At 38.5% G+C, this 12,008-nt stretch overlaps 1 protein-coding gene across 1 annotated transcript in view; it reads left to right on the forward strand.

The window, feature by feature from the left end:
• The window catches only part of LOC126484232 (uncharacterized), a 421,255-nt gene that overhangs the window by 317,043 nt on the left and 92,204 nt on the right, over positions 1–12,008 (forward strand). The window contains exon 10 of the mRNA XM_050107648.1: positions 5,821–5,892. Coding sequence (XP_049963605.1) covers positions 5,821–5,892 — 72 coding nt within the window. The remainder of the gene's footprint in view (positions 1–5,820; positions 5,893–12,008) is intronic.

Below are 12,008 nucleotides of genomic sequence, written 5' to 3' on the forward strand. Positions count from 1 at the left end.
AACACCAACAAGCGTCAACATTCAAGGTTCAAAACTATTTTTAATGTTCTTAATTACAAATATCAATAGCTTGTGTATATTTGATGTATAACAACAGCTGTAATTACATTTCATTTGTAATAAACATATTTATTCATGTTTATGACTCTACAGGAGTTATAAAACTATAATTATAAATTGATCAGTGTAGTTATTATAGAGAGCTTAATACCCATTCTTGTGAAGTAGATTTCATCGTTATTCACATTCATCAATTATAAACTGCCACTGAACCAGACAAGTCGTGTTTTGAGTAATTAACAAGCCTTTGTTGTTGGGCATTCTGTAGTCAGTTACCTGTCTTTCCAGTCCTGGAGAATAGCATACCAAACTCAGACATTTGCCTCTACTATGTCATCTTTAAATTAGCATGAGGAACAGATTGGCTCAGGTAAATTCATCTGCTTTGCTACTTTTGAGAAACCTCAAAACTAACAGTACAAACTTATGTAGTAACTGTCAAAGTAAATCTCTTTCCACAAGAATTTTTGATAGTGTTCCTATTTATGTATCATTTTTTCCTCCTCTAGGTGCACCTCTCCTTTCCAACACACCATACATATATACAAATTGGGGTACAATTACAACCCTATCTTACCCTTCTACACATACATATTGAGGTAACCTACTTTTACTACATTCCATATTCATATCATGAAAAGGAAAGTTGCTACTCACCATATAGCGGGAGTTGCGTTTGCGCGCACGCTTGTGTGTGTGTGTGTGTGTGTGTGTGTGTGTGTGTGTGTGTGTGTGTGACCTATTTTTGATTAAGGCCTTGCTGGCTGAAAGCTTATTTGCGACAGTCTTTTCACTGTGCCTATCTGCGACTCAGCATTCCGTTATATGGTGAGTAGCAACTTTCCTGTCCATAATATTGTCACTTTCCATCCTGGATTTTCCATTGTTTGATACATATTCATATCTGGTTTCTAATCTGTCATTTGTACTGTATTTATGTTACTCACTACTGTAAATCTGAATGCCCTCCTATTATATGTTTCAACAATCATGGTCCATTATATGTACGGTTTATAGCAAAGGGTATATTCCACTCAATTCCCCTGTCAAAGGTGGTGGATTCAGCACCACTTAGAAGGAAAAGAAAAAAGAAGAAAAAAGAGGGAAAAAGCTATTAATTTGCTAACTAAAATTAGTTAATTTCTTTTATTTGCGACATTCTAATGCAACAGTATGTCATTCGTTACCTATAATTATCTCCTTGTGTATTTATTTGCTATCTCATCATGTTGCTCGTAAAGAGTACTTACGGTTTTAAAGAAGATAGGCAAAGAAGTGAGAGATTTCTGTGCAGAAATCTAATGCTGAAGAAATGTAGCAGACACTTCGATGCCTAGCAGGTGTCAATCTAAAAAATTCACATAGAATGTGAACTCATCTCAGGCATATTTCTTATACATCTTTTGATTGTTTATAAATGGTTGGTCGATGTATAAGCACATGTAGTGCTTACATTATTTGTGGAAAATTTTGCTGACTGGTTACTCCCTAATTATTTCGTCTATTGATATTATGCTTCAACATTAGAGAAGGAAAGTTGCTACTCACCATATAGCAGAGATGCTGAGTCGCAGTAGATTGTGTGAGTCTTTTTGTTGTGCCTGTTGCTACTCAGCACCTCTGCTATATGGTGAGTAGCAACTTCTTTCTGTAATTTTGTTACATTCCGTCCCGGATTTTCCAGTGATTGATATTATGCTTCCTTAATTTAAAATACTTTATATCCTTTTTTGGAATTGTAGTGGATAAACGTTTCCTTCATTGTTATCTGATTGACTATTATTTCCTGGTGTATAATTCCAGTGTTCTTTGCGTAATGTAACCAGACTTTTGACAAATGCCAACAAGCCAACTGTTGACCACCCACTATATCAAACCTCTTTCCTTGCATCAGAAGATAATCTGCCCACGAAACCCTTAACTAAATGACTCTCCCCTATGGGATCATCTAAGTATTTAGATCTTGTTCAGTGCCACTCAGTATATTTTTTATAAGTTCCCCAATTATTATTGCAATACCGTGGGTCACAAAGCTCAAGTGTCAGTTTTCTTGAGTAGCTGGAACCTGTACTTCTTTTCAAACTTTCCTCAAAAATCAGTCCACGACAAGAGTGCTCCAGCATTAGCAGTTCCCCACTCTGCTGCGTCAACCTCTAAATAATTTAGTGCAAAATTAGTCCTCTTTGAATCATCCCATCACTTGGATAAAAATTCAATAAATATTCAAAATGTACATAGGCGAACCTCCCTACTGGCTTAAGTTTAGGGAATTGTTTGGCTAAATCAGTTCCCTCAGCCCACAGTTCCCACTAAACTTTCTTTTATTTAATTCCTCCTTAGTCTTCGTCAATTCATTCCAAATTTTCTACGGTTTTCTCTCCACGTACCTGTTTCTGCACTAGAAACAGGTGTATCTACACATGATTCAATATTTTCTCATACATTATTATTGACTAAGCAGATGACATGCTCCTTAAAACTAGCAAGTGTAGACCATGAAATAGCTTCAACACCTGAATCATTGCTTTCTTGCGACACCCTTAACCTTACTTGTGTGCATGAGACTTGATTGTGTATTGCATTAAACTCCCACTCAGTTAATTCCTTTAATTGCATCAAATCCTTTTCCACACTCTTAAGTTGCTCATTCACTTCATTACAAACTAAGTTGCATTGTTTCAAAATTTCACAATTTAGGTCATCTTTTAAGATGGAAAGTGTTGTCTGTAAGCGCGGTATGTTAAGCTTCCTGGAAGATTAAAACTGTGTGCTGGACCGAGACTCGAACTTGGGACCTTTGCCTTCTTTGGGCAAGTCCTCTACCATCTGAGGTACTCAAGCACGACTCATGACCTGTCCTCATATCAGCGCACACTCCACTGCAGAGTGAAAATCTCATTCTGGAAACATCGCCCAGGTTGTATCAAAGCCATGTCTCCACACTATCCTTTCTTCCAGGAGTGCTAGTTCTGCAAGGTTTGCAGAAGATCTTCTGTGAAGTTTGGAAGGTAGGAGGCGAGGTACTGGCAGAATTGAAGCTGTGAGGGCGGGTCGTGAGTCATGCTTGGTAGAGCAGTCAGTAGAGCACTTGCCCGCAAAAGGCAAAGGTCCTGAGTTTGAGTCTTGATCCGGCACACAGTTTTAATCTGCCAGGAAGTTTCATATCAGTGCACACTCCACTGCAGAGTGAAAATCTCATTCTGTGATATGTTACTTTGGATTTCTCATTTATCTTATGTGAATCACTGATATGCTATTAGTGTGTTATTTGTTGTTTCTATTTCATTTGTTTAATTCTGATTTAGTGTTTTCTAAACAGAGAGTTAACTCTTTCATGTCATTACTAAATTGCATACGACACATTTTGGGATTACCAGCACATCCACAACATTGTTCGTGGCACTGCAGGTGTACAGTGTCTACAATGATACACATGCAATTAAACTCGGCTCAGTACTGTAACGAGGCTAGCCACGATGCTGTAGTACATAGACAAAGTCTGGTTGTAAAACCACTTGCAGTTTACCCCACAACACGAACACTGCCACCAAAACATTTTGGACACTAATGAACTCAGGTTTTATACAGCTCACCAGTATCTCACTGTGACTAGATGCTGACGAGAAGCTGAATTAGTTTCTAGGTTGGGCTGCATCACCAAAAGTGAATGAGCCGTTGAAATATCTGCCACTGCAGATTGACAAGCCACAGATGCTGTCTGTGACTGCTGCTGTAGACTTGTCATGGTTAATTCAGTTGAAGCCTTCTCGTTGTAGTTGAAACTCGTTTGCTTGTCGACTAGCTAGTTTCTTTTCTATCGTAATTTCAGTTGGAGGCTTTAATAATAATTCATCAACTACTCAGATGTCGTACAAAATTTGTAATTCACAGTGCTATGAGTTGCTTTTGCACTGCAGTGTATTCTTGGCTGTTGACCTTTGCAGCAGACAACAGTTATCAAGTGCAGCAAATCTTTGCACCCAAAAGCCACCAGTCTTTCTCAAAATTTAAGATTTCTGGTTACTGTTCTTGTCCTTTGTGAGTTTTTATTTACTTCGCTTCATATTTGTTTTGGGCTGCTCATCATTCGCCACATTGCTACTTCTTTCTCGTGATATTGGGTACTGTAAAATCTGATTGGGAGCTACAAGTTTCTATTATTCAATCTCGATCACCTTACTATTTGTGCACACTCGTCAATATCTTCTGATTGACCTTTATTTCTCAAAGTGCTGCAGTTACTGCTGGAAGTTAAGAGTGCAATGTAATATCCAGTTCTCGAAATAAGCACAATGCTTCTCACAAGGAATGTATTGTATACTGTAGTCTCATTTACAATGACTGTATATAGCAGATCTGCATCATTTTATTTGGAACAGATATGTCAATAAGAACTGTGTCTAAAAACGGTCTGTATTAAGATTCCAAATGAATAACAGGTCTTCTCTTATCCCTGGGATGTCACAGCCACCCACCCTTCCTTTGAGGCAGGATGACACGGAATAAACTGCCCAACCAGTACGTAACGTGGCCGTCATGGCTTGCAGATCCAAATGTTAAGTTATACTAATTCAGCACAAACATAAACTTTTTGTATTGGTGATTGTCGTCCGAAGGTTCAGTAAATGCTTGCGCAACATATCACTTCATTAAAGTTATATGTTACACTATGGTACTTTAACAGTGGTTTGCAGATAAGAGAAATATTACTTTCAGTACATGTTTATGACTGTTAATGATTTTATTTGCGTTAGATAACAGTAACAGCAGTACACAATATCAGGACACATCTGTTATCTCTAGTCTCACCAAGAACATAACATTGTGGAATTTGAACACATAATAATACATGTTTCATTATAAATTGTCTATGTATTCATTATAATAATGTGCAACCAGATTCTTGACAATGCAGTCATTATCTTGTTCCAGGTGCCACATGTCAGCAAAAGCATAGTAATGACATGTGCCACTTCAACCTCAGAAAATGTTGGGCCCGGTTGTCGTGAATGTGTACTATTGCCAAATAATAGTCCATTTGTAAAGTCAGTTCGATTCTGGCAAAGTGCGAGTTTGGGAAAGGTGCAGTTTAAATGTGGTAGATGTCCATAAAATGTGAGTGTGCAATACATTCCAAAAATTGGCAGTGCAACGTAATTTTCTGCTCACCCACCTCTAGCCTCCCTACATTCGGCTGACCAGGTGCCACTGGACCCCATCCCACCATTCTGAAATTGTCAAATTAAGTCTGCATGTGACCTCAACTACTGTAGCTTCAGCTGAGAATGTAAGATGACCCTTATATTAAGCTTTTATACGACGTAAGAATGTAGACCTTGGGAACAGACTGTAGTGATGAATGATGAATTTGGGCAAAAAATTAGTCGTATGGCCAGATAAATAAGTTATTTGGTTCTAAATTATCTCAAAAGATAAAACATAACTTGTCTTTCACTTGGCTCGTCGGTGTGCTAATAATGACAGTACGAGGACTTAATTTTCCACCTGACAGTTACACAAATTGTCTGAACAGTTAGTGATATAGTAACTCAGAGGCTGATGCGGAAAACTGTCTTATTTGTATTTTTTTTTGTGATGTGCCAGTGTTGTGTTGTGTTGTGTTGTGTTATACTGACACATTTTGGCCTCTTGATTAATCGTACTTACTTTGATTTTAGAATATATCTGTGTAGTGTGCGATGCTATAGAGTGTGGGGTCTCACGGAGGTGGTAAGTGAGTAACGTCTCGTTTGCCTCCAGCCCGAGATGCCACTTGAAGTCGCCATCAAGGAGGAGCAGCCAGACAGTGGGGATGAAGCTGAAAGAGGACACGTGAGTATATCGAAATAAAGTTCCACTCGTACATAAATCAGTGCACTTAGGCACACAGTTAAGTACCGTAGTGCGATACAACCATTGCACCGAATCATGCTCGACTTTGAGCATTTCTGTACAGTTATCTGTGTGCACTTCCTCTTAACCTGCAGTCTGCAAATTGACATAATTGGGCTTGTAAAGTTCCTGGTATTGGAAGTTGTAACTCAGCTTCTTATTGATATCCACCACATATCCTCTCATCTGATTCCAATGACCTAATAGGATAATATATCTTTAAGAATTAGGCATGCACAGTTAAGACAACTCTGACTATAAGAAGAAACATCGCCTTTTGCAAGAGGCACCTTGAAAAAAAATTATTTTTAATATTGTGACTAATCAGAATTACAAACTGTTTTATTGCCAAAGTATCTGCCAAAAAGTTAACATTATTCCTGTTCTATGCTTCTACATTTATTGATTATCTACATTTCAATAATACAAGGGGAAATAAAGTTTTAAAAAAGTTTACATTGATTTTTATGTTCACTCCCTTTTTGCTTACTATCTAGCCACTCATGTGGTATCACTGATTTTAATCACCATTATCTTAATAGTACAATTGAAAATGCAGTGAGTGAAATTTATAATCTTGGTTCTCACAAATATTTGGCTATTTCTTCCAAATATTTTGCAATTTCTGATTTTGGTGAGACCTGAGAACATAGCTGTTTTTTTCCTGAATACATAGCGGATTTTGAATCTATAACAATGTGAGAATGTGACTATTCCTTTGCCTCTCAGTTCCAAACCTACCATCTGCTCTCTGCTCTCTCATTGGCTGCCGGGAACTAGCAATGGACACACCCCTTTTGTTCCCATTGTACCTGACAGCTATCACCTTTTACTCTCTCCTGCATAAATCTATAATATTCTCCAATAGCAAAGTCAGTTCAGTTCTGACTACAAATCAGTTTCAGACAAACTGCAGTTTGAACGCGGTTGACATTCATAAAAATCCGAGGTACCCAGTATATATTCCCGCCGTCAGCAGTGGGGCAAAATTTCCCGCTCATCACCACTTTCCTCCCCACATTCATCTTAGTTCTCAGGTGAGCCATTGTCACTGTTCTCCCTCCAACCATTTCACAAATTTCTGTCAAGTACAACTTTAACGGCTCGAGCAGTTTATGTCACAGCTCGAAAACACATGGGTTCTGCTTGATCTGACGACTTCTCTCAGTACTATTTCTGTAACGCATTTTCACATTATTAAAGCACTATTGATTTTTATAATAAAAGGAACTGTGATACACAGGCTGCAATATCTTGTAAAGTGTCAGTTACATGTAACAACACCAGATACACCGGTGTGTAAAAATTAAGAACGAAAGTAACTATTGTGCGACGTCGCTGCCGAGTAACGCAACTCAGTGAAACTTGCTCTGTATGTAGAATGAACTGTTGCAATATGGTACAGAAGGTAACTGAAGGGAACACCGAATGAGGCAAACAGGACTTGCACTTCTATTACAAGACAGTTATTACACTGAAATTACTGCAATTTATAGATGGCAACACATGCTCTGTACCATGTTCTCATGTTGGCTTCAAGGTTGGTAAGAAGTTCTTGTAGCACAGTGTTCCATTCGTCCACCAACACTACATTTGTCGGTGCATCTCAATGTACTGCAATACGCTACATCTTTGCGACACGTGCAGATGTGCTCGACAGGATTTAAGTCGTGGAACGGGCACGCCAGTCCATGTACTTGATACCCTCTCATACCAATAGTTCCTCCACCTGCACAGTTCAATGCCGTTGCACACAATGGGGCCTGGGCCAAATTCATCCCTGAAAACACACGTGGGGAAGAAAAACTGTGTTACAGTGATACTGACTGACGAGTGTACCACATTCGAAGATTTGGAGGTCAGTGTGCCTGAGCGGCTATACTGTTCCTTACACCGTACACCTGGACAGCCAAAATCATTATGTTTTACAACATTCCTGCGTGCATTACATGGTCCCAGCTCTCACCACATGAGGATACATCTGGAATCACTGTGCAAATTGAATCTGCCTCATCTGAGAAGAGCACACGACTCCAATCCTCATTGGTTCCTCGTTGGTCCAGACCCTATGCTCTTGGCACTTTTACAAATCACTGAACACGGTACCACTCACGATTCGACATTGTTGTGAGACTGTACTCCTTCGCCGTGGGCATTTTTTAAGCATGCTTTCTCGGCACGACTTCATTTTTATGAACAAAAATGTGCAACCACATCAAACAGGACAGGGAAAGGAGAACGAGGAGATATTCGCTCACGTCGAGCATGCGTGGCATGCATCTCGGGGACATACTGCAGCACGTCCCCGTGTGCCATCGACAACTTGAACGTGCCCACTGCGAGAACTCCTAACTGCCAGCGTGTGAGCACGTTGTGAGGAATGCGTTCCCATCCGTGGTGATCACACACCATATTAGCAATCGTGTCCAGTCTTTTGTAATGTTAAGGTTACCACTGATAATGTCAGATTAATATGATTTATTTTGTTTGTTAGGCATTAAATTTTTCACTAATTTTTTCCTTGTTTCATTTGAATGTCACCATCTTGTTCTGAAGCTGCTTAATAGCTGGTAATGTTTTTATCTGGTATTCTAATACATGAAAACAATAGAATTTCTCATTTGCAATCTAGTAATCTCGTAACCAAATGCAATATTGAATTTGGTTTAGAATTGAGTGATATTTTTTGAATGACAGCACAGTGGACAGACGTTTCTAAGTGAGAGGCTAAGGAATGCTGTCACAGCATCAGGTCAACAGAGATGCGACAGCCCGTATATTAGTCTATTACATGACGTAAAAACATCTACTTCATCAGCAATAATTTAATCTGTGAATGTAAGATGACATATTTTTCAAATGACGAATTTTGGTAAAAACCTCATCCTCCAGTACTAGAGGCCACTGTCGGACTGCACAAAGAAGCAACCAAATACAGCAACTCCAGTGATCACAACTCCATGTCTCGAGCCCCTTTAAGCCGTCATGTGGATTGTCATTATATTTAAGTATAATTTTTAACCTTTACGTTTTAATACACACTGCTGCTGCTGTTCCCAGGTGCTCTGGACACATTTACAAGTAGCACTTTTCCGTTCCATCTGTCAGGACATTAGGTCCTCTGTACCTGTTTATGCTTGGCGAAAAGCCAACGCCTCTGTGCTTTCAACAGGTTACGACACGCTGCCATTTGAGAGTGTGCGTGTTAAGATTTGAGACACTTAGGGGCCAAGTAACTGTATTTACATGTTTGGTGTTTGGCAGCTTTCCTACATTTGCCGTGTGCGAGTTTGCTGCTGTAATCCGATTTGTGTCACTATTTCTATCTTCATTTTTGACCGACTAAATGGCATGCCATTGTGACTGTACAGATGAAGAATTTGTGAAGATTCTAACTAGAAGCAACAGCGAGAATGACCTCTTTGCCAGAGATGACTAGCGACAGGAACTCGAAGTAACAGCTGAGCCAAGTATGACGGTTGGTGCGACACTTCCATCTGTCTCTAAAAGAGATGAAAATTCTTCAGAATCTGAAGTTTCTGATAGTGAGAGTGAAAGATTTGTGGAATACACCTAAGGAATTTCCTTTCACAGGTTTGTAGTTGACTTGTGTGTTCATTCAGTTATGCTACACCTCTCACAACTATGGGATGCAATGGGCAAATGAAAGGTTTTGAACATGGTCTGAGAAGTGCTACTGACAGTCCAAAATTTTATGTGCAAACTACACAGAGAACAATACTTGCTGTCAACAACAGTAATGTAAAACTACTCCCATTCTGCTTTGGTTGACACTTCTGTGTAAGTAGTTGTAAGTTGGTGTGTATTTATATAAACATCTCAAAAATTACTGAAAATTGGTTATTTCATTAGGTTTTTGCTAATGTGATATTTGCTGATAACACAATTGTCACAATAAATAGTTTGTATGCACCTTTATACGTAAATTAAAAGTGCTTATTAATGGGTTTTATTTCTTTTGAGCAGATGATACTATGAAATTTTAAATCTTCACCAAAATAGCTTTCTTTTTTTCAGACAACACTAACTACATGTTAAGAGTAAGGAAAATACAAATGGCAGTCTGAATGATAACAACTAGAAAAACATATCCCTTGGTGTAATTTTTTATATTTGCTGGGCGGCTGTTGTCCAAAAGTAAACTGAAGATGCGAGAAACAGTACTTTTAATTTACTCTGTAAATGAGGTGAGCCTAGAGAGGTGCAGTTACCATATGGAAGGACTAAGCCTATCAGACACAATTTGTGGCAATATGACAATTTTCAAAAGTGAATATTATGAAAGGGATAGTTATGTACACCTTAGCACATAGAGGAGATGCAGGGTTGCAGACAGGCACAACAAAAAGACTGTCACAAAATAAGCTTTTGGCCAACAAGGCCTTTGTCAAAAATACCCCCCCCCCCACACACACACACACAAGCAAATGTAACTCACAGACACATGACCACAGTCTCTGGCAGCTGAAGCCAGACTACTGTAGCTTCTGCTGCCAGAGACTGTGGTCGTGTGTGTGTTTCGTCTATTTTTGACAAAGGCTTTGTTGGCTGAAAGCTTATTTTGTGACAGTAAATGTGATTTATTAGTCTCATTACATACATTGTACAGATCATATGATCTGTTGTACAGAAGACACATCAAGTTTAGCAAAAGTATGATGTATAATGATTTACAGAAATTCTTTTTGCACTATTTTAAGAATAATGCCAATAAAATACTACACTGCAATATTTACTATAAATTATCAGTTTACCAATTTCCTTTGTTGTACACAGACAACACCGCAATATTAGGCATAGATTTTTATTGCTCAAAGTGTCAGACTGTCTTCCATGAATTCTTCAATGGTATAGTAACATTTCTGAATTAAAATATTTTTGAGGAAACTTTTCAGCGAACCAAGGTCCATTGTGAACATGTTTATTCCTTTTAATTTGTTATATATATTTTAGCCCAATGTACAGTGTGTCTGAGCATAAAGCTTTAAATGATGTGAAAGAAATTTGAAGTTTTTCTTGTGATGATTACTGTAGCTATGCTTAAAACGGAACTTTTCAACATTATGTTGATTATTATATACAAAAATCAAAATTTCAAAAATGTACAATGATGTAATTGTTAGTATTTTTAATTTCTTGAACAATGGGTGACATGACTCATTTTTGTGGGCAGCACACAAATTTTTAATGATTGTCTTCTGAAGAATTAGTAGCTTTGTACTTCTTCTAGAGTTTCCTCAGAAAATTATGCCATACTGAACAACAGATTCAAAATACCTGTGGTAGACTGCCTTTCTTGTGGCCATGTGAGTGGCACCAGGTAAAATAGACATTGCAAAAACTAGGGAATTTAATTTATTTGCCAGTCTACATGTGTCTTCCAGTTTAATCTTTTATCCAGGCTTAGGCCCAGTCTTTTTGTTGTGCCTATCTGCGACTCAGCATCTTCGCTCTATGGTTAGTAGCAACTATCCTTTTCATAGTATTGTCACATTCCATCTTGGATTTTTTGAAAGTTAGTTATTTTCAAGGAAATGTAAATTACATGTAAACGGTGCATCACTAAAACTCAAACAACTTAAGTTTCATACTACATCATTCTTCTTCCAGCTGTTGTTGGCAATCTTGGGTGCCAGTTGTTCTTAGTAAGCAGCAGTAATCCTTGAGTGGCCTAGATGTTGAAACAGTGCAGAGTATGATAGGACAACAGCATATTTTGATAAATTTTTGTACGTGTGCTTAGCACCAGATGTAATCCGCTTTTCGATATACCGAAAATCCATAGTTTATCCCAGAGCTAGTTCTGCCAAAATATTTGGCTTCAGAACAGTGAAACAAATATTTCAGTGTACCAGCAACGGATTGTCACTGAAAAGACAGCACAGTGAGGACACCCAAACCCGTCGAAAGAGCTCAGTTGCCGGTTTAGGTGAATCTGAGGTGACAGTCGCGATCACTGACGAAGATTATCAGCGCAAGCAAACTGACAGTGCTTATATTTCTGAGGAAGGTCTTTGGAACAGATCCTACACATC

The sequence above is a fragment of the Schistocerca serialis genome, chromosome 6, assembly GCF_023864345.2.
Source record: "Schistocerca serialis cubense isolate TAMUIC-IGC-003099 chromosome 6, iqSchSeri2.2, whole genome shotgun sequence".
Taxonomy (NCBI): domain Eukaryota; kingdom Metazoa; phylum Arthropoda; class Insecta; order Orthoptera; family Acrididae; genus Schistocerca; species Schistocerca serialis.